Source organism: Accipiter gentilis, chromosome 11, assembly GCF_929443795.1.
Source record: "Accipiter gentilis chromosome 11, bAccGen1.1, whole genome shotgun sequence".
Classification (NCBI taxonomy): domain Eukaryota; kingdom Metazoa; phylum Chordata; class Aves; order Accipitriformes; family Accipitridae; genus Astur; species Astur gentilis.
The window spans coordinates 8,718,471-8,745,958 of NC_064890.1; the positions used below are offsets into that span (position 1 = coordinate 8,718,471).

Sequence of the window (27,488 nt, forward strand, 5' to 3'; positions counted from 1 at the left end):
CTGCTAAACCAGCTTGAGATGCTGGGTCGTTTAGCTGAACCAGAGCTCCATGCAGTTGTATTCGCCCACTATAAGTAGCCAAGCTGGTTAATTTAAAGCTGGCCAGCGGTGCAGCCGAAGTTGTGAGCTGCTGACATGCCTGTGATGCAGTGCAGATATATTCTGGTTATAAAAGAGGGCCACAGCTGGGTCCTCAGTGGTTGTTTCTAGGTAAAACCTCATCTGACTGGTTAAAGCTGGAGAGATTTCCATGGAGGGATGGAAAAGGAGAGATGGAGACATGACTCTTCTGCCTGAGCTTGGAAGGAGAGCAAAAATCCTTTTTTCTTTATAAATTAGTTACTGTCCTGAGTTTTGAATCTCCGGTGATAGCTGACAGCCAGACAACCATTAGAGGGGATGTTTCTGTACTGCGTGGTGTGTCCCTCACAGCTGCACCACTTCTGAGACCCCCTCTGGCTGCAGAGGGATTTCATGCTGACTAGACATCCCTGAAGTGTATTCTGAGAAGATGGCTCTGCGTTGTTGACACCAAACTGCTCTCTATAATTTTTTTGACCTCATATGAAATAGAAAAGAGATCTGAACATGGGTCAGATTCAGAGTATTTCAATATCCTTTTCTTTGCTTCACTCCAGTCTTGCATATTTAATTTAATAGATCATTTTTTTGTCTTATGTGATATGAACTATGAGATGAATCTATTACAGATATGTTACTTATGTATTCCGGTTGCCTTATAGGCAGATTTCATACCAAGATGATTAAGGACTGTTTTTTTTCTGTTCCTTGAAGATTGTATAATGAGATGAAAGTGGGAAAGTGCAAATTTTAATTGAGTATATTTGTAGACTGAAGAGTGTGGTATATTATATTTCACGTGTGGCTCTGGGTTTGACAGTATCTTTTTATGCCTTGATTTATTTTTGAGACAAATAGTTTTCCTTTCCACTGTGCTGTTAGTTAGGTTTCTAAACCATAGGTTGAGCCACAAAGATGTTTATTGAACCATGAAAACATTAATTCCAGAGAAATGGAAATATTATTTGCACTTGGTTGCAAAATAGCAAAGGCTTTGGTGATGGTTAGGTACTATTTTAGTAACATCTGAATATCTCTGGAGAGCTATGGTAACAGTAGGAGAAGGGCATCCTCTGAAATCTATGAAGAGGGAAAGGCACTTGCAGAAGGTGATTCATCTCATCTATCTTAGACATCCAACCTAACATGGGATGACTTATGCTCTGGGTATGGCTTGCTCCGTTGACCAAAGAGGAAGCTTGATTGACTGCTGTAGATCAGATACCATGACGGTGAGAAGTTTGGGAGCAATCCTGCTCTAAGAGACTGGGAAAAAAGTTCTAGTGGAATCAGTGTCCCGTCTCCCAAGTGCTTTTACATATCCCACCCTCTGCCTTCGCTTTTGTGCAGCACAGCATTCGATGTGCTTTGTTTGCGCTTGCTCTGTGATGATACATGGTGATCATCAAAGCAGTGAGAGCGCTGCACAGTATGTTCTACGCCAGGTACTTCCTTTCTGGTTTAATTATAACTGAGTTTGCTAATCCCAGTCTTGATTAATGAGCTTAATATGCAAATGTTATGATGAAACTGAAACTCTTTGTAATTGCTTGCAGACAGATTACCACTTCGAGTACACGGAGTGCGACAGCAGTGGCTCCAGATGGAGGGTGGCTGTCCCGAATCCGTCGGTGGAGTGCTCTGGACTACCTGACCCGGTGAAAGGGAAGGAATGCAGTATGTCAGCACTTTTCATTTTACAGACCGTTACTAGCTGTTTCTGCTATCTACCCTTGTATGGCTTCGTAGCTCTGTCACTGATGTCCTGAGTGTCCCTGAGTTAGTCCTTCCCCTCCAAACCTTCTTGTCTCTTGGAGATATGGAGCAGGGATTGTCTTTGCAGCGTAGTTGTACAGCTCAATATGTGCTGCAAGTACCCTTGTACGCTAATTCACGGACAAGGCACATCTACTGCTGTCTTGAAGAGGTGTGGTTGCTTGTCTTGAGCTGCCATACTCTTAAGTACTGCAGCTCTCCCGTTTGTTTGTAGCTGTATTGGCCAAAAGGGTGGCCAGAAGTGGCCAAATTATATTTGCATAGTGTCTGCATTCTCGTTACCTGCATTATTTAGCTAATAAGCTGAATGCATAAGTAATGGTAAATGTCTTATTTGCCTGAGTTATTTTCACGATGAAGCTTTTGCATTTTACTTATTTATGTATTTATTTTTAACAACTTGGAGCGTTCTCATATCACTTGGTACTGCATTTTTTTTATTGTTAAAACACGTCTTTGCGTCTGGGGACATAAGCGAACTGGTGCTCTGCAAACACATTTGAACTCTTCCCTCGCTATTTTCCCAGGCTGAATGCTGTTTCTCATCATACTTCCTTGCTTTAGAAAGCCTCTTCACAAAAGATCCTAGCAGTGCTTTACTTTCTCCGTAATTTGTACCAGAGGGTATGAATTATTGTATCTGACAAACCAGATGAACAATGGCAACATCCTTTCAGTTCTACTGTAGGAGAGGTGAGATTTACTCACTTCTGACTCTCCTCCTGTAAAGGTTTATTGTTCATTTCTTTACTACATATGTTCCAGTGTGAAGCACATAAATGTTTTCTGTAGCAGTGTTGACCACTGGAAGATTTCTTGTGGCTTGCAGGCATCATTTGATAAGTTGCCTGTGTCATTCTTGGTAGTTGGGTTTAGTTTCCGTGGTTTTAAATGTGGAATCTCTGTATATCCTTAGAATGTGTTTTTCAATTACAGAAATACAGAGCTGGGAAGCACCTCAGGTGATCCCATAATTCATCCCCCAGCCCAAATAGCTATAGTAGCAGTGAATTTGTCATTCATGGCTATTGTTTGGCTGGACTGTTTTCAGGGACCTCTGGTAATGAAGAGCCCACAAGCTCTCCAGATATTTGCTCGTCTGTTTTGTTCTTTTCATTTTCCCTCCTGTTACAGCTTTTTCTGCTGTTGTATCTCCCTTGTTATACTTCGATCCTGTTACTTTTTGCTGTCTGCTCTATAAAGGAGCAGATAGTGTTATCCCTCCTGCTGCACAACCACTTTTGGTGTACTCTGGAGTACACAGGTATAACTAATTTTTTTTCCTGATATACACTATTTCTTCTTAAATCTTGTGAAAAATGGTTCAAGGTCCAGCAACTTTACACTCTCCTTTACTTTCTGCTACAGATTTCGACAAATGGTGCACTTCCCTCTTCACCCCCTCTTATTTGTGTGTCTTTCTGGTCTTAAATCAGTTCCAGTGAAAATTCAACTGGTTTATAACAACAGATGAATCTCTGGCTTCTCCATATCTTGCCCCCTGCTAAACAAGGGGGAAACTTTGCCTAGTGGATTGGCTGTGATATTATACACCAAAGTACAGGATTCTGTTAAATACACTGGAAAACTCATCTCAGTAGATGCCTCTCCTCCTTGTAGTGTTGCTATTAAGTCCCATGGCAATTCAGCTGGTTTCAGAAGCAATTGGATTTTTGACTTTTTTTACTGAACCTTTCAGATATCATCTCTCTGGGCTTTTGGGAGTGCAGCGGTGTTAATGTAGTTCTGTCTTTTTTGTGTGTGTGCGGTAGATTGTCTGGCTTCAGGAGATGTCTGGCTATATTCTGATGGTAAAAGTCATTTTAGGTTTCTCATCTCTTAGTCTTTCACCTTTTGCTTTAAGAACAACCAATCTTTCCGGCTGAAAACATGAATCTGTCAACAGCAGTCAATCACTTCAGGAATGTGTAGGGAACACCCTTCCCATTTGGCTTGGCTGATGTGGTGGTTTTTACTGCAAAATATTTGAACCAGCATAGAGTTTGGCCGACAGTCCATTCTTCAACGGGTGGGATATACTGGGAGAGGCAGCTTTTGGAAATTCTGTGCCCTCCAGCTCTTTAGAGTTTGCAGATGGGGGTCTGTTGTTGATGATGAGTGTATTACCAAGGATGTGTTATACTAAAAGCACAAATTTCTGGAGCTGGAGGAAAATGAAAGATTCTGTATTTGGGGCTGCTACAACTCACATTCTCAGTGAATCGTGTGCAAAGTGAGACTTGGCCAGGGGTTGCGTATGCATCTCACCAAGTAATTAATGGCTCCTTGAGATGCTTTCCTTTTCTCATAGGCCTAGTGTTATTTGATCCCGAGCCTACCAAGAAATACCATAACTATGCCATATCCTTTGAGATGAGTCTTTCTGGACATTCTACGAATTTATTCAGGTTCTCCTACATCTTGTAGCTCCTACCCTATGCCAGAGCATATTGACACTGGGGCTCATCTTGACATTTGGTAGAGTCCTGAACTCCCTTAGGTATCTCTTTCAGTCCTTCGGCCTGCAGAACTGGGGACCGCGGTTCAATTACCCCAAGTGGGATGATTTCCAGCTTTGGAGATCTGTTATCTTCAGAAGTTTTGGTTGGTATCTACCAGTCCTGATATATAGCTGAGCCAACTATGTCTCTGCTCTTAAAAAAGGGTTGCAGTTGTATAGCAGCATGAGCTCTTCGGGCATTTTTGTCTCCTTGAGATTGGCAGAGCCCTCAGTGGTCCTTGGTGGCAGTTAGGACACAATGGATATGGAGGAGTCTGGGTGAGAAAGTGGTTTTTTTGGGAACACTTCTACCACCGCAGCTGACTTCATGGCGTACCATTTGCAGTTGTTTTCATCTATTCAGAAATGCCTGCCGCTTGAGAATATCTGCTGTTGATCTTTACTGCTCCCTGAAAACAGAAGTGACTAGCAGGCTGTCATTAATTTTGGATCCTGAGAATAATGCGCCAACTTCTCCCGCTTCCAAATGTTCAGCAGTCATTCTCTTTAAATTGTGCCTGAACTAGGAATTCGAAAGATGGTATAACAATATGTTAAATGTCTCCAATCATCTCTGTAAATACGTCTAGACTGTGGTCTCCAGTGGAGTGGAAAGACACTTGAGATTGCTAAAAATGTATTAGCTCAGGTGCTTCACATATCTGGAGCAATCTAACTGTGGCACCAGCGCTCAGTTGGTGTCTTGAGATGTGCTCATTTTCAGGATGTTGTGTTTTACTGCTTTTCATTTGAATGAACCCGTTTAAAATTAGGTTGGTGTCCTGGTTTTGGCTGGCATAGAATTATTTTTCTTCCTATTAACTCATATAGTGCTGTGTTTTGGATTTAGGATGAGAATAATGTTGATAACACACTGATGTTTTAGTTGTTACTGGGCAGTGCTTGGACAGTCAAGGACTTTTCAGCTTCTCATACTGACCAGCCAGCAGGGAGGCTGGGGGTGCACAAGAAGTTGGGAGGGGACACAGCCAGGGCAGCTGACCCAAACTGGCCAAAGGGATATTCCATACCATGGGACATCATGCTGAACAATAAAACTGGGGGGAGTTGGCCAGGGGTGGGGGCCATTGCTCAGGGACCAACTGGGCATCAGTTGGTGGGTGATGAGCAATTGCCCTGTGCATCACTTGTTTTGTATTCTTTTATCATTATTATTATTTTCCCTTTCTTTTCTGTCCTATTAAACTGGTTTTATCTCAACCCACAAGTTTTACCTTTTATCTGCTTCTCTCCCCCATCTCACTGCGGGGGAATAAGTGAACGGCTATGTGGTGTTTAGCTACCTGCCAGGTTAAACCACTACAGTTGGGTATCTCTGCGCTCTGCTGCATTTTGAAGTGCATGCTGACCTGCAAAGCACAGCTGACTGTGACCTGCTGAGAGTAACTGCCAGCATTCCCTGAAATGGCTGTCGTCTCCAAAACATGTCAGGATTCAGCCCTTTTTTTGTGTCTTCAAAAAGTTAATCAGCAAAGTTTATCTGCAAAAAGACAGAGTCCTCTGAGAAACAGTCATGGGGTTCGGAGTAGAAAGGATTGTAGTATTTTAACTGCTTTATGCCCTGGTTATTAGAAGAAGGGTTTTTTTGCCTTTATCTTGCCGTGAGCACAGAGCAGCATGATGACCCAGCCTCCCCTCCTGCTCCCCTCCCCTCCACATCTCTCCCATCCAGGTGGGAGGTGGGAAGAAAGAAGGAACCTCACATGGCAGATGTTTGTGATGCTGTAGGAGGTCCTGCTATGCAGTGACCCCGGACACGGGAGGGGACGTACAGGAGCGGCTCTGCACCACGGTAGCTGGCTTGCAATGCACTGGGACATGCCTCTTTCTGTATTCCACTCCCCTATTTTTTTCTGGTCTCCTTGCCCTGTGGGGCTGCAGCTATTGCCACTTTCAGACCTCACATCAGGGTGTCAGCCTGCATTTTGCCATTCGGCGTGGTGTGGTACCTCAATGCTCACCCCGTGGGGCCGGGCTGCCTCTGGACAGGCCATGGCATGGCCACACCAGACTGTTCAGCCACCTCTCTCAGGGTGGTGTTTGTTCAGAGATGAGTCATATTTCTGATGCCACCACATCACAGTTGCAAGGGATCCTGCAAAGACACGCATTAAAAGTGCAGCAAAGGTCTTGGCTAGGAAAAAAGGCAATATTTATTACACCTAAAGCTACTCTGTGTGGCTCTTCTCTGCTTCCCATTTAAGATGTCCCCTCCAGGCATCTTCCCAGTACCATTTTGGAGGTAGGATACATACATGGAGGCATGGAACGTTGCGCCGGAGGGGCGGTGGACTGAGAGCCTCCCTCCGTGAAATCCAGACCTCTGAATCTCTCCATTACTTCTTGACAGTCGGGAATGTACTTAACTAATTTGGTCTCGTTCATTTTTAATTACCACAGATCTCGCTCTGATCTCCTCATGAGTCTGATAGCAGGAAGGGAATTTAGCTGATAAGGATCACTGCCATCAGGGAAGTTGCTTGGCTTTTAAAATAGAAAATATTTATGGCAGTCAATGAGAGCTGGAGCGAAGCCCTTGCCTGCATTCCATTATGGCTGGTACCTCTGAAAACCCTTTGCTTTGGTGGGGGGGGGGCTGTATGCAGTGTCTAACGGGGACCTTTTGGGGCCTGGCAGTGGGAGCAGGACTTGGCATCGTGCTCCTGCTGACACGACGCTGCAGTCTGTTTTGGTGGCCACAGTCAGGCTTTTCTGCCAGCCTGACCATATGCTGCCTGTTTTACGCTCAAATTAAAAGTCTGAATTTGGAGCCTTCCTTCCTCCCATGTCTCCTTTCCTTCCTCTCTTCTTCATCTCCCTTCACCCAAGAACAACCGAAATATCTGGTTCAGACTGTGCCCTTGCTGTGCCCAGGTGCATGTCTCAGCAGAGTTTAGGACCAAAAAGGGCTTAAAGGGTTCACATTTTGACCTCAAATTCTTTTTTAATATTAATTCTCTTCTTCCACAGAATATGAGTTATTTTTTGCTACTCTAAACAAGAACAATTTGCACCTTATCTTATAAATATCTGTTAATTTTAGTGGCGCTAGGTGCATAATAAAGAAACTATGGTGAGAATAATAGAGCAATTTCAAAAGGAGTTGAATTTGCCATGTTTGAGGGGAAAAAGTGCTGGTAGGGTCACTGTTATAGTCAGCACCCAAATGTCAGTTATAATCAGTGATGCCACTAAGGAGTGAGCAACTTCTTTGAACTCACAAATGTGCTTCAGTTTTGAGGCGAGGCGTGTAAGTGTGTGCCAAATGGTAAGCATGTGAAAAGCTCCACTGACTTCAGAAAATAGACTATCCTTAATTACAGTGGGCTTTACTGGGGCCTGAGAGCAAAATTTGTCCTGATTTATTGCTACTGAACTGTGTTTGTTGAGTTTATTCTAACTCGTGTAATCTGCTCCTAGGATACCACAGGAGGGGATATGGATCTTCCTGCTAATTGCAGGGCACTTCAGACACAATTAGGGCAAATGACCTTTTTAAGGCTTGTAGGTTTTATAACACTTTAAGGCAATTTAAGTGGTCTGCAGGAGTTTTAACATTCTGTTTTTGTAACGAAAACTGAAATAGAAGGGTTTGAGTTTGATCTTCTCTCAGCCTCTGGTAAGATTGGGTATCGCAGGCAGGTGAGAAGTGGGTCTGCTCCTAACTCCCTTGAAGTCAGTGGGCATCTGCAAATTTTATAACATACAGTGTATGCACATACATATCTGTGTAGATGGGTAATATCAAATGAATGTTATACATCTGGCAAAACCTGTGGGCTTGTGTTACAGCCTTCTGACATAAAGTTTACATCTGTTCATTGTCAACTAGATTTGTATTCAGGCAAATTCTGTGTAGTCTTTGTGCTAAAGAATTGGTTCTTCTGGAGAATCCTGCTTAGGATTTTGAAATTTGGCTGGTGAAGTCTTGAAAATAGCGATGATAAGTTTTAGTAGTTTCTTTAATGTTTTCATTATTGCACATGTGGATGTGAATGTATATACAAAAACTCCCATGAGAATGGTGCTATTTATTACACAGTCACATTTATTTATGTTATCTCAAAATAGTTTGTTATGTAATAAAAAAAAAATTATTATCACAACAGTGTCATTGTCTTCATATATGAATGCATGAAAGAACTACTTTTCATAGGGCTTAAATAAGTCCAGAGTTCTGGCCTCTTGAAGCAAATGTGAATCCTAACAAATCATCAGGGAGTTTTTTTCCTGTTTTATTTGACATTCACTGAGGATTATTTTCTGGTCTCATTAATGGGCTTTGAAATGATTTGGATTTCTTTGTTTCAGCTGAAGAGGGGGAATATTGTAACATCAGCATAGCTCTGAGGACCAGGCATGTATCCATTCTCATTTTTTCTCATGGGTTGAAAGTGATCTTGTCTTCATCAACCTTGACGTATGTATTGGGTTTGCACGGCAAGGCTTTGGTAGTGGGGGGAGCTACAGGGGTGGCTCCTGTGAGAAGCTGCTAGAAGCTTCTTCCATGTCCGACAGAGCCAATGCCAGCTGGCTGCAAGATGGACCTGCCACAGACCAAGGATGAGCCCATCAGCAACGGTGGTAGTGCCTCTGGGAGAACAGATTTAAGAAGGGCAGAAAAACTGCACAATTGCAACTTTGGCCAGAAAGAAGAGTGAGAACATGCGAGAGCAACAGCCCCGCAGACCCCCAGGTCAGTGCAGAAGGAGGGGAGGAGATGCTCCAGGCGCCGGAGCAGAGATTCCCTTGCAGCCTGTGAGGAAGACCCTGGTGAGGCAGGCTGTCCCCCTGCAGCCCAGGGAGGTCCACGGGGAAGCAGATCTCCACCTGCAGCCCGGGAACAGAGGACCCTATGCCGGAGCAGGGGGATGCCCGAAGGAGGCTGTGACCCTGTGGGAAGCCCGCGCTGGAGCAGGCTCCTGGCAGGACCTGTGGCCCCGTGGAGAGAGGAGCCCAGGCTGGAGCAGGTTTGCTGGCAGCACTTGTGACCCTGTGGAAGGGACCCACGCTGGAGCAGTCTGTGCCTGAAGGACTGCAGCCCAGGGAAGGGACCCATGCTGGAGCAGGGAAAGAGTGTGAGGAGTCCTCCCCCTGAGGAGGAAGGAGCAGCAGAGACAACGTGTGATGAACTGACCCCAAACCCCATTCCCTGTCCCCCTGCGCTGCTGGAGGGGAGGAGGGAGAGAATTTGGGAGTGAAGTTGAGCCTGGGAAGAAGGGAGGGGTGGGAGGAAGGTGTTTTGAGATTTGGTTTTATTTCTCATTATCCTACTCTCGTTTGATTGGTAATAAAATTTATTTTCCCCAGGTTGAGTCTGTTTTGCCTGTGATGGTAATTGGTGAGTGATGTCTCCCTGTACTTATGTCAACTCACGAGCCTTTCATTCTATTTTGTCTCTCCTGTCCAGCTGAGGAGGGGGAGCGATAAAGCAGCTTTGGTGGGCACCTGGTGTCCAGCCAGGGCCAACCCACCACAATGTACTAATGTTTTTTCATTTTCGATGTAATTCAGACATTGCTTCTTTGGGTATTCACCTTGGAAGAAACAGTGAGGTCTAGCTATTAATGGCTGCTGATGTTTAATCATGTCATTTAGATCAGACATATGCACATAGATATACTGACATAAGGTAGCAGATGCTGTTGGGTATCCTGAGCTGTAGGAAAGTACTATTTTGAGACAATGTTCAAACAAGGTATTAGTAAAATCTCCCCTTTCATTCCTCTGTCCTTGAGATTGCTCACTCGAATGGTATATGCTGATCTCATCCCTCATTTTGACTATCAATTTCCCTTCTCCCCTCTCTTTTGAAAAGTCAGGTAGCTCCCATGAAGCTGCCTGTCAACATATAAGTCACATATGGAAGGTTGCTCTCTCTAACCTAAGTACCAAAAAAGTCAATTCTCAGTGGGGTGAAATCCAGGGAATCTAAGAATTCTTGGTATGCTATAGATTTGGCCCTTGGCCTGTCATGTATTACCTAGCAATTAAGGATGTCTGACGGAGAAAATCATAATATAACTCTGTGTCTGGAGCCACCTCTGATGTGAACAGCAAGATGTGCAAGAAGTAGATTTCAAAGTCATGAACTTTATAGGGGCACTTTTTTGTGTATGGCCTGCAGAACTGTCAACTCAATTTTACCTGAGTCTCTTTTGTATCCCTAGGAAAGTTTTTATGTCTTTCCTGAAAAGAAAAGGGAAGGCTTTCCCACTAGACCACTCTGAGGAGGGGATGAGCACATAGCAGCAGAGGCTGCTCTGAGGAGCACCGTGGAGCTGAGGAATTAATGCAAGGCTGTCAGGTAGCAAAGATATTTAGCCAGCAGTGGTGTGCATGGCACAGTTTGAGAGTTGCTATTAAAAGGCTGTGATTTAGCAAAGCACTCAAGCAGATGTTTACTTCTGTCCATCTTAAGAGTATTCCTGCTAATGTACGTTCCTAACTCAAGTCAGGTAGGTAAGTCCTATTTATGGCATTAGGGTGCCTATTTATGGCACCTGGACTGAGGCTCAAGGCTACATTTTGCCATGGCATTTCCATCTGGATGTTTTCCTAATGCGTGTTGTTACCCTGAGAGATAACCAATTTCTACAAGTAATTTTTCCAGATTTTTTTCCTCTATGCATGAGCAACGCACTGTCTTTGCAGAAAAAGCCCCATTGTTGGCTTTTTGAAGCACAAATTCTTTTAGGTAAATAGTTAAAAAAGCAGAAGAGTTTGCACTGAACCCGCAGAGTTTAATTCCTGGAGAGGAGTTACCAGGAACTGCATGCTGATGTGTGTATTGAGACTTTCAAAAGAAAGGTTGGCTTTAGTGTCTTTTGATGATTTCTTCACCCTATTTGTGTACACAATGTACTTAAAGAAGTTAAACACAGCTTCCTCTGAGTCACTGATTTCTCTTTCAACGGGAAAGCAGCTGGCAAGACCTTGAGATTTGCTATGGCTTGGCAGAGGGATGAGAGGCAAGCACTCTGCGTGCATGTGTGTGCGTGCGCGTGCACGTGTGCAGACAACATCTCAAATGACACTAGAAGCCATTTGCACCAACCTCTTTGGTTGGTGAGCAATCAAAACAGGCCTGATTGGAGTCAGTGGGGCCTGGAGAGCTACTCGCTCACCTTGAGGTATGTTTCCTGCCATCTCCAGTGCTGAGCCACTAGGATGGTGGTTGTAACCCTGGCAGCAAATGTGCTTGCTAACCTCTTGGTGACAACTGCTTTCCTCCACTCTATGCCACGCTTTCATGAATTTATTGAGTACTCCCATTCCAAAACCACACCTTTTAGTGTCCAAATGACAAAATAAAAGTGATAATAAAACTGTCCTATGTGCTAGGCCAGCTGGGGAAAATGGTACTCTTCCTGTCAAAGAGGTGAACTGGAGAAAGCATTGCTCTATTTTGTAATTTCTTGGGTAAAAGGAAAAACTATTTACTCTTAAGAAAAGGAAGGGTCTTTTCCACAGAAGGTAGTCTTCCCCAAGTTACATCAGCTTTCAGTGTGATCACATTTCAAGCCTAAACAGCCTTGACAGACTTTTTTTCTTAAATTAAGATTCAGTCTGGATCCTGGTAACACATTGGGATATAATGACTGAAGAAAACGAACATCAATTATTCACAGTCTATTGGAGAAGCCTCATATAAATTATTCACGGAGGACATTCTGAAGCTGGCTGAGACTATAGGAAACATTAATAATGAAGCAATGATTTCCTCTTGTCCTTTGGCTTTCTTTTTTTCTCCTCATCTCTTATTTTGGTTGGTCCTTGGTTCCATGTTGTGTGGACCCCAATGTCCCAGGGTATCACTGAACAGATGTTTCTGTGTACTTGTTCTTGGCCACATCTTCCCCTCCAGGTTTGTGGCATGTGTCTGCTGAACCCAGCAGCTGTTCAGAGGGACAACTGCGTGATGCTGCCAACCTCATATTTTCTTTCTGAGCTACAGTTTTCACCTCTGCCCATGGGAGGCTGAGATAATTCAGCCCAGACTCTGCCTGCAGGAGATAGCGGCATCTCACGTGAACCCCAGGCAGTTGGGCTTTGGATGAACAACATAGGAATGGAGGGGGGAGAGATAGAAAGCCAGTGTTTGAGATTGTCTGTCCTGTGTATTTTCACTGGTTTGGGTAGAATTGCCCCATTGCTACCCCCTTCTAATGTTGTTACAATCTGGCAAAATCCAGTCCTGTGTCTTTTTTTAAATTGTAATGTGTTGAGGACACAGAAAGACACACGTGAACATGCACATACTCAGTGGCAACAGGACAAACAGGAGAGCTGAACTAGTTTTAGGTATCATAAGTAAGAAATGTCTGGAGAAAAATGTCTGCTGAGAAGAGTGACAGAGGTAGAAGTAGTGGGTCCAAGTGGTGTGGGACAGGAAGCTAGCTGAGGGAAGGTATAGGACTGAGTGGCCAGGGCTGCATAAAAGAGGAAAGCAGTTGAATATAATATGTTTGCTGTTGGACGATGCAGGGCATCGAGGCAGCTTTGATTAATCTCCTGGTGAAATCACAAATATTCTGATCCCTCTCACAGTGTGGCAATATCTTGGAGATACTGGACATGAGAAAACACTCCAGAAGAAGGTTTCAGACCTCAGAAGAAGTTGAGTAATCATATACATGTGAGGATCAACTCTGTTGTCCAGGTGTGTTCGTTCTAAGTCTGTCCTGACCCCCAGCATCAGAAAGTTAAGCAACGTGAGATTGTTAGGGCCAATTAATAGAAGAGAAAGTGCCAACTAACACTGATCCTAGTCCACCAAATTCACTGGGAAGGCCACAGCTGTACTAAAAGGCAGAATGTGACCCTGGAGCCTTGCAGTCAAAGGGCAAATGAGGCAAGCCTATTTATGGTCTGTTTTGCACTCTGAGGAGCTGTTTCCATGCCTGCAAAGTGATTGTAAACTGCTATCAGATCTGCAAAGTAATCTATTGCAAGCACTCCTTGGAAGTGGTTGCAGAGTGGGCAGGGTTCCTGCTTCAGGATGCCCCACGTCCGTGTATGTCCCAGGAGGGACGTAAGATACCATCGCTCTCCACGCACAGAGTTTAGCAGGAGGGGGATTAATTAGATTCCTGTTGTGGTTTAAGCCCAGCTGGTAACAAAGCACCACGCAGCCGCTCGCTCACTCCTCTCTCCTGGCCCCAGTGGGATGAGGAGAAAATATAAAGAAATGCTCTTGGGTTGAGACAAGGAGAGGGAGGGATCACTCACCAACTGCAGTCATGGGCAAAAGACAGAGTCAACTTGGGGGAGAAACAAAATAAATTTAATTTACTACCAAGCAAATCAAAACAAGGATAATGGGAAGTAAAATCAAATCTTAAAACGCCTTCCCCCACCCCTCCCTCCTTTCCAGCTCAACTTTGCTCCCAAATTCTCTCCCTCCTCCCTCCCCAGCAGCGCAGGGGAACAGGGGACGGGGGTTGGGGCCGGTTCCTCACCCCTTGTCTCTGCCGCTCCTTCCTCCTCAGGGGGAGGACTCCTCACTCCTCCCCTGCTCCACCGTGGGGTCCCTCCCACGGGAGACAGTCCTGCACGAACTTCTCCAGCGTGAGTCCTTCCCACGGGCTGTAGTTCCTCACAAACTTCCCCGGCGTGGGTCCCTTCACGGGCTGCAGTCCTTCAGTCCCAGGCTGCCCCAGCGTGGGCTTCCCCAGAGAGCGGCGGCCATCTTGTGGGGCATCCACCCCCTGCTCCGGCGTGGGCTGGGGACACACAGCCTGCCGCCTGGTCTCCCCAGGGGCTGCGGGGGCAGCCCCTCCTGCCCTCCTTCCTCACTGCCCTCGGTATCCGCAGAGGGGTTCCTCTCCCATCCCAATCCCCTCCTGGCTGCAGGTTGCCCCTCTGAAATCCGCTCTCCCAGAGGCGATCCCGCCGTCGCTGACGGGCTCGGCCTGGGCCAGAGCCGGGTCCGGCTCCCAGCCGGGGAAGCTTCCAGCAGCTTCCAGCAGCAGCCGGCCCTGCGGCCCCTCCACCGCTACCAAAGCCCCGCCACACAAACCCAAAACAATTCACTAGTTTGACCTCACAGGCCATTAAAATGCATCCAGTTAGGCTGATGCTGAGGCTGATAATTTATATTTGGCGTGAGCTTTTCTTCCATATGGTGTCCAGTTATGGTACGAAGCACTTGAGAGACAAAGGGTCCATCACATGCCATGCAGATTGTTCCAGCAATCAGTCATTCTTCCTATTAAAAATGTGTGCATTATTTCCAGTTTGAATTTGTCTGGGTTCGGCTTCCAGGAGGTAGGTCTTCTGATGCAGTTCTCTGCTTGATTAAAGAGTCAAGTGGGATCCTGTGTTTTCTGCCCCTGGAAATCCTTATGCATTAATCAAGTTGACTCTCAATCTTCTTTTGATAAACTAAACAGACTAAGCACTTCAGATCTCTCACTGCAGGACATTACCCCTAATTTTAAAATCATTTAAAGTCTTTTTGTCTTGCATTGACCTCTTAAAAATGCCAGATCACAACTATATTCAGTATTAGAACAATCTTCTTGCCTGTAATGCACACGTTCCACCCTACCCTACACATGTCTACCTCCACCTCTAAATATATCCACAGATCTCAGTAGCACCTTTTTTGCATGTTTTGACAGTGGAAGCTCTTGATGAACAGTGAGTCCACTGCAACCCTCACGCTTGCTGCTCTCCAGGATACATTTCAGCCTTCTGCAGGCAGGGCCAGCACTCCTTGCCCTCAGTGGCTTGTCTTTACCTTTGACTCTGTTAAAACACTGACTTCGAGTGGGCTTAGGCTTGACAACAGTCTCTCACCCACCAGTTTGAATAGTGTTCCTTTTCTGTTTGCCTGCAGATCATTGATAAAAATGTGGAGAGCCATCAGCCTCAGTCCTGGGGAAGCAGAACTGCCCCCTCCCTCCCTGCCCAGTGATGGTTTCCCACTGACAGCCCTGTCTGAGATCTGTTACTCAGGCAGTTCTTAATCCATTTAAGATGTGCCTTACTGGTATTGTGTGGTACTACCTTCTTCATCAGAATGACACGCAAAACTAAGTTAACTGTATTAGAAACCCTAAGTCTATTACATCCACTCAGTCACCTTTATCAAGTGACTTGTAATCCTTTTAAGGAATGAAATGAGGTCTGTTTGACAAGACTTATACAATGGTTTTGGTGGGTATTAGTACTGTAGCTCTTGTTAATTTTTTATGAAGTGAATCTGGTGTCAGCTGTATTGCATGCATGTATGAATGTGTGTGCCTGCCGGTGGCAGTGTCTGTCTAACAGTACTTTACAGCATCTTTTGTGACCAAGACTGGTTGCTTGTACAAACCACAACTTTTTTTTTCTTCTGTATTTATTTTAAGAAAGCTACAGCTGCAAATCACCAATAATTGCATCGGCTTCACCGGCGCTACTGAAGGCATTAGTGTGTTAAGCGCCACAGTACGTTGTACTGTTCCTAACTGCCTCTGACAATGTTCTCGCCGTTTTAAAAATGCCCATGATGGGGCAAGTCATGAAACATTTGAGTGCGTTTCACAGTTTTTTTCACAGACAGAAGATCAAATTCAGTCTTCGCAATGTGCGTTGCTCTCTGTAAGTTGGTGTGTAGCACCCAACCTGGTATTTGAAAGGTACAATAGGAAAGTTTGCATTTGAAAGGGAGAGGAATAGTGATGTCCAAACAGAATCAATAGTGTTGATTCTGGAAAAGGTTTTCAGAACTGCCTACCTGATTTAGCAGCCTTAGTGCTGTTTTCTGAAACAGGGTAGACATGTAAGGAGTTATTCAATAGAGACATTTTCTCAAAAAATTAAGTATCAAATGCTTAAATAAATGGGCTCTGGGGTCAGGGGGAGATGGTGTTCACAAAGGCTACCTCTGAGCTAGGTGCTGCAATAATGTCAGCCGTTTCCGTGAACAAGCGGCTGCTGGTCAGTGCTGGATCTGTGCTCAGCCACGTCTCAGTGCGAAGGAGCAGCCAGAAGCAAGGTGAAGCGCCAGTGCCCTGGGAAGGATCATCTGTCTGTGCCCTGTCCCCCCGCAAGTGCCTCCCGGCCCATTGCAGGGGACATCTGCTCTGCAGGGTCCCTCTGGGCACGGCCACAACCTGCCTGTCTCCAGCTGGGACAGACTCCTGAATTAATGCTGCTTAGATTAAAGAGGGTTTGGCCTGGCTTTTGGTCTTCCCCCTCGCTGGAAGAGCAAGTTGTGTGACGCTAGGAGAGGAGACCGTCTTTGTGCTCATCACACGCCGTGATTCCTCCCCATCCCCCTCCAGCCGCTTCAACCACCTGGAACAAGACCAGACGATGCATCTGTTCCAATGTTGAGAGTGGTTCCTGTTGCCATTAGCCACGTTCAGCCCCAAATTGAACGAGGCAAGCAGCTGGCACGCTCAGAGCTAGTTTGCTTGCAGATGTATGTGTTTTGACGGGAAATGCGGCTGCCTTTGAAATACGATTCTTAAAAAAGGGAAAGAAGGTAATTCCCCACCTGAATAAGGAAAAAGGTCATCTCTCTCTTGGAAGGTGAGTGATGGATGGTGGTGTCCTACATGGCAGCCTGCCTGATGTCTTATACCCTTTTTTTCTTCTAAAATGATCAGGCTCCAAGGAGTTAAAAGATATTAGTTGGGTTAAAGCAATAATCTCCGCTCAGCCTCACTGCAATTGAAGAGGAGGCTCTGCTGCCTTCTGTGTCTTCATTATGGCAGTGAATCGCTCACAGTTACTGACTCCTTATTCAAAATTCACAAATCTGGAACATGGTTAAGCAGCACTCTCCATTTCTTGCTATTTAACTTTCTTAAAAAAAAATATGTTGAAACTGTTAAAGGATTCAAATATATTATGAGAGCTTGCTTTTTAACTTCCCTTCCTGATGGCTTCTCTCTGCAACCTTCAAAAGAAAAAAATAAAGCTGGATTTATTAATAATGCTAAAGCTGTGAGTCAGAACACCTTTACACATGTTCAAGCTGTGGTCTCAGTTCAGACACATAGGGTAGTGCTTGCTACTCTTCTCCAGGTCTCTGAAGAAAGCTGTGTTTCCAGTCCCAGCTGCAGGTACATCCTATGGCTTGGGCTGAAGTCGCAGAATTAGTCAGATGGGATGTGAGCTGTACTGCTGTATCATGTGCTACTGCCTACAGAAAACCACTTGCTCCCACTGAGGGTGGATTTTTTTTGCCTGTCTGTCAGTCTTTCACAGAAATCCATTGCAGCAGAATTTCCTTCTATATATACCCACCCCAGCACTCATCCCTGCTAGGCTCCAGCCCACTTTCCTTCTTGGTCCACCACCAGTGAGTGACGGGGTTAGAAAAACAGTTTTGTTGATTTGAAGTCCACTGGTTCAAATTCAGAGTATGCTGATATGACCAAGAGGAAAAATGGCACTTTGGCAGATCTTTCCATTGAAATGGACATTTTATCTGCATCCCAGTGCTGCCCATCAAGGGACAATTACATAGAGAAAAGCTGCAGGATCTGGCACAGAAATTGGAGTCAGAACTGCAGTTGGAGTCTTTATCAAAGAACTCACAGTCAAACAAGTTTTTCTGCAGTTAGATAAACATCAGCACATCTATAAAAGTGCATATGCTGGGACTTCAACAGGCGTCAGTTGTTTTGGGCCAGTTTCATCATTTTGGCTAGCAGTCTGGTCTTGTCCTACAGTTTTTCAGACTAGTGAATTTATGTCTCTCAAAGTGAGTGTATGAAATATCTGTCACTGCACAACGTGGCATGCGTGAAACAGTAAAAAATCCCACCATTTCTTGGGGTGCGAGTTGTGTTCATTGCTCTGAATCCTGCTTTGGCTAGACTGGCACAGTTAATTTTAAAAATCTGCAAGCAACATAGGAAATACTATGTTCTGCAGAAAGCACTCATCTGTTTTCCATCCAGGGTGTTCAGTCTCAGAGAGAACATGGTACAGCATGGGGCTGGGGGAAAACGGGATGGTCTGCTGTTGAAATGAGCATTCAGGCAGGAGTTATGATTCCCAGCACAGACACGGGGCTCTGCGGGCATACAGGGCTTCAGCTGCTGTCCAGGTTTCCTCTATGTAATGTGAATATTCTTCCCTTAGCAGAAAGAGACGTGATAAGACTGGAACAAGGGACATATAGTTACTTGGAGTGAGTAATTTTAGAGACATCAGTAAAAAAAGCACTTTGTGAACATTCCTTCTAAATTATACTTCCCCTAGTTACATACGTTTAAGTACTGTCTTTTGTGTGCTGGCAACCAGTGTTTATTTTCTCAGCATGCTAATATCACCCCTGTCAAAGATCCTCATTTACAAGACCCAGGCCCCCTTTTCCAAGACCACCTGGTTTATCAGGCAAGATGTTCAAGGCTTTGAGGCAGCCTGTGTGAGGAGAAATGTGGAGAAACCCTTGGATTAGGTCTGCAACTCTCAGCCAAGGTTTGTAGTGTTATATTACCATCAGCGTGCTGCTGTACACTCTTCTTAGCTACCATACAGGTGGGTGAGACAAGTCTGCTCTTGCTCTCAGGTGCTGGTGATTTTAATTGAAGGTGTAACAGATGGGTGAGGAGAACTGTATTACAAGTCCTTATTTTCGCAAATTGCTTTTGGACACAGTCTATACGTAGAGATTTGGTTTCTAAAAATATTGTTTTGCCAATGGAGACAAGCTGCAAAGCAGGAGCCGTCATTTGAGATTTGGTTTCAGTGCTGCCACATCAGTGAAAAAATAGGCACTGGTGAACATTTCAGTTTCACAGCCGATGTTGGTAGTTCAGCTGATGTGTTCCTGGGACTTGGGCATTCCTGTTTGGTTCCCTTTAGAGGGAGTCCACTCTTAATTAATTAGGCACCAAAAAACTAATGGAAATTATTTGGGATTAATTTCTCCATTAATATGTTGGAAACGATTGTCTCCCCAGCTTTCTCCTGTGCCTCTGGTGAGTACCTGGAGATGAAGAACCAGGTGTGCAGCAAATGTGCGGAGGGGACCTACTCGCTGGGCAGCGGGATTAAGTTTGACGAGTGGGATGAGCTGCCAGCAGGATTCTCCAACGTGGCGACTTTCATGGACACGGCAGTTGGTTCAACTGAGAATAAAGCTGACAGCTGCAACAAGTAAGAAGTTCTGTCTGCATCTGGGTTACGCAGCCACTGGTAAACCTGAGACAGCTCAGCAGCACAAAGGCAGCTTAATGACTTATCTAAGCTCTCGGGTAACAAGCCCTACTAATGGCAAGCAAGAATGGCTGGGAAGTGAAATTTTGTAGCCATGTCTTTGCTGTCGTCATGGTCTCCTTGGGCTCCTCAGCAGCTAGTGAGTCTAAGACTAGCCTGGAGCTGCTCTTATTTGTAACTGGAAAGCTCCAGGGTCACAGTGTAGTAAATGTGGCTAAAAGGTACTTTCACAGCCTATTTAGAGAGCCATGGTGGTTGCAGAAGGCTGTTGCTGAGTATAGTTGAAAGTATATTGAACCTATGTATAATAAACCTTTCCTGTGTAGGCTGGGTCCTAACTTTCTAATGCCATATCCTTTCCATGCATGATTATACTGAAAAGTATTATATTTACACAAAAAATAAATGGGAATCTAGTAATAAAGTTATAAATTCACTGCAGTTAGCTATCGTGGGATTCTGGGTCCTTTATTAAGCAACGTGTTTTTGTATAATAGTGTAAGAAAGTCTCCTCAGTGTCTGTGATTTCAGCTGAGGCTTGTTTTGTTTATGTTCATCAGCTCTTCGTGGACACCTCGAGGGAATTACATAGAGTCGAACAGGGATGATTGTACAGTTTCTCTCATCTATGCTGTGCACCTGAAGAAATCCGGTTCTGTCTTCTTCGAATACCAGTATATTGACAACAACATCTTCTTTGAATTTTTTGTAAGGCCTTTTTTATGGTGAATCCACCCTTATATTGTAAGAATTCAATGCAGATAAAGAGCATCAGAAACAGCTTTTTCCTCCCTTTATACTCCCCATATGTCCATAGCTTGTTATTGCTGAACAAGATAAAAAAAATCTTCTTCTCTTTCTGTCACTTGTGCTGCCTTTTGGCATTTATTTCAGCTTCAAAACTCAGGCTAAACTGATCCTATCTATCATGCACTGGGATTTTTCCATGAGGGGTCATGACTGCCCCTGTTAGTCCAGCCTTTTACGAGACAGTTGTTGGTGGTAGATGCTTCAGTTTGGGGGAGTTTGACCTGAGATGCCTTTGAAGGGACTTGATGTTTAAAAAGACTTCTTCCAAGGTAGGCATCCAGAACCTGAGGTGCTCCAGGGCATTATTATGTGGAAACTTAGCTTTAGTTTTAGGTCAATTGGGGTCATAGCAATTAAGATGAAAAGAAAAGCAGGAGAAGAGACAAAAGGATGACCCTTAAAAAAACCAAACCAACCAAACAAAAACAAAAGAAAAAGGCAGAAGCAACAGTTCTCCAAAGAGATTTAGGAGTAAAAATTCAGGTGACTTTCAATAGGAATTAGGCTCTGAGGATGCATCCGCACTGTGAAATGGAGGGGCTGTTGATCATTAGCTCTGAAATGGGAGCAGCCTGGCTGGGCTTGCACCACACTGTATGCAAATTAGTAAAACAATCTGATCAGCAGTGACCGGAATGGGAAAGGCAACCCTGCTCTGCCCATGTGGATGGACTGGTTGGTGTCCAGGGAGCTGGAGGGTTCCCAGCACCAAGCTCCACTATGTGGTATAGATGCCCCACATCACTGAGATGCTTTGGAAGGTTCCACCAACTCCTGCATTGCTTTCCTTGGCATGTTGTGCCTGCCATTTGGGACAGAAAAAAACATAATGAGAGGGTAATTCGGAGCAGGAGATGACTGGAAATTTTCAGTCTCCTCTGTTACTGCCTCTGTATCTGTCTGGCGAGCTCTGGTTTTCATCCAAAAAAACACAGCTCATGGTATCTCACAGGAGTGAGAAGTCTTAGCTGGTGTTGGTTAAAGTTTCTTGAAGCTTGGAGAAAAGTATCCTTATCCTTAGTAGAGATGGGAAAGGAAGAGAAAAATACCCTGTTGGAGGCACCTGCTTACTGCTACATCAGTGCAATAGATTGCTGTTGCACTTTGATAACAGACAGTGCAGGCAATATTATTTACCCAGTTCAGTTTTATATTAGACTATCCTGCCTTCTTCATAGGGAGAAAGCAGCAAATATGTTTTCTGCTGTCAGATGAATGTACCAGAATTATGAATCCTAGCTCCAGTCTCTTGACTGACTGACTGATCTGCTTCTGCAATGGAACAAATATATTGTTTCTCTGAGCACTGGCTTTGAAAATGACTTTTTGATTATTACTTTTATCCATATCACACTTATTCACCTCCTTAAATTTATCTGTCCCTGTTCAAGAAGCAGTGAGTCGTGCAGTCCTTTATAGAAATGCCCATGTAAATAATTCCTAGTCAGCCTCAGTATTTCAGGGAAACCATATTTAACACTCCTCTAAAAGTCTATTCTTTTTCTCCAGCATGTCTTTGTGCTTAAATATATTTAACAGTGACACTTTAGCTCTCGACAGTGGCATTTCAGTGGCAGTGGTTTGCAGATTGCTGGGAAATGGTGACATTTTTGGGCTCTCCAGGTGCAGGTGGCTGTACTGCCGGTCTGAGGGTGAGCAAGGAGATGTCCTTAAACACGGGAAGCAAGCGTGGATGCTTCTTGTTAGATACCCAGTGCTTCTGCAACCTGCCCTTCCCAGACTCTTTTTATATATTGAAGCCCTTTACACCTTGTGAGAAGAGAGTATATGTTCTTCTCTCCTTTTTGCAGTTGGGAACTAAGGCACAAAGATGCTGTAGCTCAGTTTGCAGAAGATAATTAGGTACCTATTTACCTTCTAGTTAGGTGCTTCTTCTCACCTCTTTTCCTCAGTGCTATTGATCTAGGTGGGAATTAAGTGCACAGATGCTTTAGAGGATGTGGGTTTATGTAATTTATTTCAGACTTGATGTGGAGCAACTTTGAGGAGGGTGCTTGACACCAGTTCTTCTGAAAGTGTTGAACCAGCTTTTCTCCCTGCTGGAATAAAAGCTGATAATTGAACTCATGCCTCAGAGGGACTTAATACTTCTTCAGAGAAGATAGTTATGAGAAGAAAGAAGTGGACCACTGTGAAGCCATGCACCAAAGCTGAGCTGCGCTAGACCTGGGCGAGGGACAATCAACTTCACACTTCTGTCAGGGCAGACTCTCCATGGCATGTTGCCTCTCCCTCAATAACGTTACTCTCATCCTAGTGAGGTCAGGTGGCAGGGAGCCAAAGACATAGCAGATATTGGCTGCAGAGAAAGCAGTTTGTCTTCTAGCTTTGGCCCATCCACTCCTACCTCCCTTCTGACTTAGAAGCCCATGGATTTTAGAGAACTGGGTCTTGGTGGGCTCAGGAGAAGGACGAGGCAGCCAAGACGAGATGCTCAGCATCCAAGTCTGACCAGATAGTGAGAAGACAAGGCTGAGATCTTCTCCTGCTCTTTTTTTCCCATTGCATCAGAGGCGGTCATTGGAGGCACTGTTAAGCTGCTAGCAGGTTTTGAGAGTTGGTTGTTTGGGTTTTTTTTTGCCACAAGTAAGGCAGCTGCTGTCCTCAATGTGTAGAGAGGAGGAACAAAGCTGAATCTTATCATTCCCAGCCAGCAGTCATTATGGTGATGGAGAGATGCATCTGATTGTGGTCACTGATCTTGTGTTTTTATTCACAGATACAAAATGACCAGTGTAAAGAGATGGAATCCACAGCAGACAAGTGGGTGAAGCTGACAGACAATGGGGAATGGGGGTCTCATTCTGTAAGTGTGCAAAAAATTCCTTCATGAAGCTTTTTTCCATTTACAAATGTCTCTGATTTCCTCTGAGCAGACAGCAAACAAGGGCCAGATCCTGTGTATGCATTTGAAGAAGCACAGTTTTCTTACTACTGAGAGCAAAGCCACTGAGATCTCTAAGAGCCTGATCCCAAAGCAAACGATATAGATGCAAGACTTTGTATTGATGTCCCTGGGCTTTGAATCAAGTGCTTTATGAGGTTAAATAGATTTATGCAAATCCGGATGCCACAGTCACTCCGCATGATTGTAATTGAAATCTTCTACAACAGTTGTTTGCTCATGAGAACGCAAGATTATTCCCTGTTGCTCAGCAGAGCGGCAGGAGCGGTGTGTGTTTGCGGAGGCAGGCAGGATGGGCATTTTATTCTCAAGTGTGTGCAGAAGAGCTGGGCTGCACCCAGCTCGTACTCTGTGGTGACTTACCCGGTTGAAAAGAAAGCTCGCAGCACCAGGGTGGCTCCTGCAGCACTGGTATAAGCATGTCCACATTGGGAGCAGCAGTCCTTTGGCTGGCCCGTGACCCAGCTGGCTGAGTTTGCCCCGTGCACATACCACGTGTAGCCCAACTCATTAGCTCACGGTGACGCCTGGCTTCCACTATACCATCATACCCTAATTCCCAGAGCCATAACAGCAAAGGCCCAGCATAGGTGACATTATGCCAGAAATAGAAGGCTTTTTATAGGCATAGACAGCAGTCTGGTCTCTGTTTTCCATAGTCTGCTTATCCTCCTGGAGGAGAAACCATATTCCCGAGCCAGCTCTTGTTGGCAGTGCCTGTTCGCTCAGGAGCGAACCCCGCACGAGTCACATTGGAAGGCAGGAGAAGCTGGGTGAGGAGGGGTGAGTGGCACTGGATGAGGGGTAGGTCCAAGGCCAGGGCATCGACCTGGGTGAGCTGAGAGATGCAGAGAGTGTCTGCATGGGAGACAGTGCCATCTGAGATCGTCATCTGGGATGTGCAAGCATCTCCACTATGAAGGTTGTTTGGATGCCTGGCTGAAATGTAGACACACGAGCTAGGTGAGATGACTATTCTGGCTCTCCTCAAGGCTTTTGTCTGCACTGCAAATCCTGTCATAGTGGCTTCTCTGAGCCCAGTTTTCCAGTTGGTGCAGCCTCTGCTTTAGCATGCTAGTCCTGTTGCCCCAGAGCTGATGTTGGCTATCTCTACACCACACAACGTGATGTTTGGTTCAGTAGGGTCCCAGTTCTCCTGTTACCTGCAGTAACCCAGCTCTCCTCTGCCCTCCTGGTTAGTAGCTGTTTGGGGAGTGGGGAATACAATATGCTGTATTTCTACTTTGCTGAATTTTTGGACTCTTTTATCCCGGGTGAACAAAAACTGTGGTCCTGCCAGGCCTGCACAGCACTGCTGTAAATCGCATTAGCCTGGACCCTTATGCACGTAGAGTTTATCCCTCTTCTTGTGTGAAAATATAGCACCTTCAGGCCAGTATCGCTGTGTTGGCAGTAGGCATCTTGTAGCGGGCTAGTAGATACGGTACAGCTTTGCAGGCCAGGCAGAGTCTTGGTAAAACTGCTGCTTTTAGTGAGTAGAGTGATGCTGGAGTTACGCAGGTGAGTTGAAGGCAGGAGGCACCAACACTGCTGCTGAAAGAAGTGGTCCTGCCTTTCTCCTGCCCCTTATCCCAGCCGTGGTGCCACCAACCCACCACCCTCCTGTGCTAGCACAGGGGTTGTGCAGCTGCTTGCTGAACCATGCCGTGAAGACAAGTAGGTCAAGGCAGTTGGAAACCAGTTTTTTTTTTCTGCATCTCATCTGCTGTTCAGGGTCAGAAATGAGCAGGAGGGATGGGACTGCTGCTCTGGACATTCATGGCTTGCTCCTGGCTTGCTGATCATGATGCTGTAGTGTTAGATGCAGGCAGAGCTTGATTTTTAAAGCCTATACAGAAAACTCACTTATGAGCTTGGAGTTTTGAACTCTAGGGCATGTTGGGTTTCTTTATAAAAGTGTATCTCAGTGCTTTAAAAACAAACTGATTGACTGTATTGATATTGACTATATCTGATAGAGATAGAAGCTCCTGAGTGCCAGGGCTAGCTGGATAAAGGCAGGAGCAGCTTTTTCCCAGTTCTGCTTACAACAAGGTCAGAAGCAGCTCTTGTTGTTTTACCATAAATCTGGAGTGCTGAGAAGCTTTTTTATAAAGCACTCTTTGGCATGCCTTAGAGATGTCCCTACAGCATCTGCCTAGCTGTCTCCCCATTACTTCTTGACTCACTAAGCAGCTTAGGAAAAGCCAGGATTGCTGCTAGGATGCAAGAAATCTGAGTAATGAAAGAAATAAAACAATTTCTTGGTGAGGAGATGTCTGCTGACTGTCATGCGTGTTGTTGCAGGTAACTCTGAAATCAGGTAGCAACATATTATACTGGAGAACAACAGGGATTCTCATGGGGTCCAAAGTAGTAAAACCAGTTCTGGTCAAAAACATCACAATTGAAGGTAAGTGGTATTTAATTTTAGGCCTTATCTCACTTTTTCATCACAGTGTTTGCCAACTGCCATTTATACTGGTGTACCTACAGCGCCGAAGTGGCTTTTTTAGCCCCTTTGTCCCCGTCTCCTCTAAAGTGTAGAAACAGAACAGCAAAACTTCAGTCAGGGAAAGGCTGAAAAATTAATTTAGCTGGTAAATGATGCCATCTACTGGAGAACACTGGCTTAGCAAGTAGAGGAAAATGAATAAACAGGTTTTCTTTAATGTAGTAGAGAAAGACCATGCTTATTGGTAAGCCTCTCAACAGTGATAAATGGATATATAGAGCATAACAGTGACAGTTAAATTACTACTTAAATGATTTAATTAATCTGGGATAGCTCTTTTGGTTCTGTTCTAAGTGTAATCAAACTTGGAGTGTCATGTAAGGTTCTTACAAAGGTCAGCCTTGCACTGAGGAGCAGAGATTAAAGACCCAAATTATGAATCAGCAAAGCCAGTGTCCAAAGTGAGTGGTGAAAGTCTGTGATTTTTAAGCTGTGTTATGCAGCTGGCTTGCTTTCCCCCATAAGCAGGTAGGCAGTAGTGATGGAGCATACCTCCCTGTACTCCAATGCTTTACCTGTAATTTATCTTACAGGAGTTGCATATACATCTGAATGCTTCGCATGCAAGCCTGGTACTTTCAGTGACAAACCAGGTTCATCTGGCTGCCAGGTGTGTCCAAGAAATACTTATTCTGAGAAAGGAGCGAAAGAATGCACCAAGTGTAAAGAAGAAATGTATTATGCAGGTACATCAATCAAACGGGTTAAGCAAAAACAGGGGAGTCTGAGTATGTAAGGTCATAAGCTGTTTCTTTGTGCAAATGTGGGAATGGTTTTATCCAAAAGTGAAGTTTAGTCTCCAATTGATATGCAAAAGGAAAATGAAGAATGGGTCTTCCCAAAAGCTGCAGAGGGCACATATATACGTAGTGGGCCACAGTCAATCTTGGCTAAGGTCATCTATGCCAACATGAAGGGATGGACATCTTTATGACCTCAAAGGGCACAGGTCTTCTGAAGGATAATAACAGTCGTGCTGTGCCCTCTCGTGGTAATTTTTGTTATCAGTTGGCAATGACCTGAATTGGCTTCATCACTGCCTTCAGACTTATGTTTTGAGGAATCTACTTTGCAGATCCTCTCCCAGCCTGTCCCTGCCTCCTGGGTGGTTGGAAGACCTGGTGATCTAGTTGTAAACCCTAGTCCCCAAATTGCTCTGCATTCCCAGCTGTGGTTAGCTGGTGATCATCAAATAACACAGGCACAACCCATTCTTCATGGTTGAAATGTCTTCAGTTTTCTTTGTTGTAGTTGTTTTAGAAGAAAGTTTTTGAAGAACAAGCTACCGACCATAGCACCTGCTATCACAGATTATGGCAAATGCTTGGGAACCTGTGCCTGTGCTCATGATGGGAATGGAAATTTTGAAAAAATATCTGTGGAGAGGAAAAATTGGGCCAGTGTTGTAAGGAAGTTTCTGATGGGTTAGGGTGTTTTTGTTCCTTATCAAGTGAAAACATATTTCCATGCTTGGCAAACTACACAAATTACTCCTTGAAGGTGAAGGGGTGGGGTGAGTGTTTGAGTGACTCCAAACTTTGGTTATACTGAATCAATGAATTTCAGTGTGACAGTGCAAGCATAGCTGTTAATTTACCTATGCCCCTGTTTCATTTCAAGAGAAGGTTTATGTAGACTCCATTAAGAGTTTGATTTTTCATTCTCATTTAGTATTTTTCTGCTGACTCACT

At 44.7% G+C, this 27,488-nt stretch overlaps 1 protein-coding gene across 1 annotated transcript in view; it reads left to right on the forward strand.

Annotated features, from left to right (window-relative positions):
• ELAPOR2 (endosome-lysosome associated apoptosis and autophagy regulator family member 2) overlaps nucleotides 1-27,488 on the forward strand; it is a 355,914-nt gene that overhangs the window by 302,102 nt on the left and 26,324 nt on the right. The window contains exons 3-8 of the mRNA XM_049814084.1: nucleotides 1,638-1,758; nucleotides 19,291-19,486; nucleotides 20,107-20,254; nucleotides 23,097-23,183; nucleotides 25,590-25,695; nucleotides 26,331-26,483. Coding sequence (XP_049670041.1) covers nucleotides 1,638-1,758; nucleotides 19,291-19,486; nucleotides 20,107-20,254; nucleotides 23,097-23,183; nucleotides 25,590-25,695; nucleotides 26,331-26,483 — 811 coding nt within the window. The remainder of the gene's footprint in view (nucleotides 1-1,637; nucleotides 1,759-19,290; nucleotides 19,487-20,106; nucleotides 20,255-23,096; nucleotides 23,184-25,589; nucleotides 25,696-26,330; nucleotides 26,484-27,488) is intronic.